The sequence below is a fragment of the Guillardia theta genome (assembly GCF_000315625.1).
Source record: "Guillardia theta CCMP2712 unplaced genomic scaffold GUITHscaffold_289, whole genome shotgun sequence".
NCBI lineage: Eukaryota > Cryptophyceae > Pyrenomonadales > Geminigeraceae > Guillardia > Guillardia theta.
In genome coordinates, this window is record NW_005434387.1 from 29,271 (window position 1) to 30,790 (window position 1,520).

A 1,520-nucleotide genomic window follows, 5' to 3' on the forward strand; every position below is an offset into this window, starting at 1 on the left:
AGGAGGAGGAGGAGGAGGAGGAGGAGGAGGAGGAGAAGGAAGGAGGGAGAGCGTGTGAGAGGAGGATAAGGAGGAGGAGGGCGGGCAACGAGGTGGGAAAGGCGAATTAGAAGGTGGGTCAAGTCCTTGAGGACGAGGAGGATGGAAGAAGTTTAGATGCAAGGAGGGGAAGGAAGTCTGTGGTCCTAGTGCTGATGAACCCAACAGGATCTATCCCGCCAGCACTACCTGGGCGGGGAGTATGACATGCCTGAGGACGAGTACAAGTGAGTCATACCGACCCTTAGTTTGATCTTTTCCTCCCTTGGGAGGATGTTGCTTGTGTCGGCTGATCATAGTCGGCAGCGACTATGCCGCTCAGTACGACCCGCACTTCACCATGCCCCAGTATGTGGCGGACTTTCTCAGGGAGTTCCAAGACCTGATTCATCGGTAATGACTTGACTGTTGCAATGAGGAGAGGACGATGGGGTCGAGCGACCAAGTTATGATGATGAAGTTATGATGATGAAGTTATGATGATGAAGTTATGATGATGAAGTTTTGATGATGGATATGATGATGGATATGATGAATTTGGAGCCGATGATTATGATGATGATCGTGGTGTTGGTGTGGATGGTGTCGGTAGTGACAATTGTTGTTGTATTGTTGTTTCCTGATCTCATATATGCAGAGATGTCTACGTACAAGAGAAGGACGAGTACGGAGAGATCATCGGTTACAAGCCTGACCCTCTCGTCCGTGAGCAGAAGCTGAACAGCATCCGTGAATGTGAGTACTAGCACGAGGAATGCAGAGAAAACTTGGCAAGGTGGCTGTGAAAACGAAGATGTCTGATATCCTCCATTTCATAGGCTACGAGGTCAGGTTCAGCAGCATCTCGGACAGGTCTGACGATCCTCCATTTGCCTGTCCCACTCGTGTTGATCGTCACTGCAGATTCTACAAGCAGCAGCCCTGGCCCCACCCGATCGAGCAAGTCGCTCCTCTGGTGGAGAATGACGATGTCTTCATCATGCTCTACAAGGTTGAGATCCTTTCCTTTCTTCCTTCCTCCTCCTCCTCCTCCTCCTCCTCCTCCTCCTCCTTTCCTTTCTTTCCCATTTCCTGCCTTGTTTGTTTTCCCACTTCTTTCGTTTCCGTCTTGTCTCTGAATGTGTAACTTTGGGCCAACAGGAGCTTTACTTCCGTCACATGTACGCGAGACTGGGACAGGCGATCTCGATTGAGCAGGTGGGAAAGAGGAGGAGGATTAGGAGGAGGAGGAGAAGGAGGGAGAGCAGGATCAGTAGTAGTAGTAGGAGGAAGAGTAGGAGGAGTAGTAGTAGGAGGAGAAAGAGTAGTAGTAGTAGTAGGAGGAGGAGGAGGAGAAAGAGTAGTAGTAGTAGTAGGAGGAGGAGGAGGAGGAAGAGTAGGAGTAGTAGTAGTAGTAGTAGGAGGAGGAGGAGGAGGAGGAGTAGGAGTAGTAGTAGTAGTAGTAGGAGGAGGAGGAGGAGAGTGGAAAGAGTTGGTGGTGG

The 1,520-nt window shown here is 50.3% G+C and overlaps 1 protein-coding gene across 1 annotated transcript; it reads left to right on the forward strand.

Moving 5' to 3' along the window:
- Window positions 1-246: 246 nt before the first annotated feature.
- GUITHDRAFT_149171 (hypothetical protein) lies at window positions 247-1,236 on the forward strand (the record flags this gene model as incomplete). Its single annotated transcript, XM_005818578.1, has 6 exons — window positions 247-266; window positions 346-432; window positions 677-774; window positions 858-891; window positions 943-1,030; window positions 1,180-1,236. Coding segments are annotated over 6 exons (384 nt in total), but the record flags the coding sequence as incomplete, so codon positions are not given.
- Window positions 1,237-1,520: the final 284 nt, after the last annotated feature.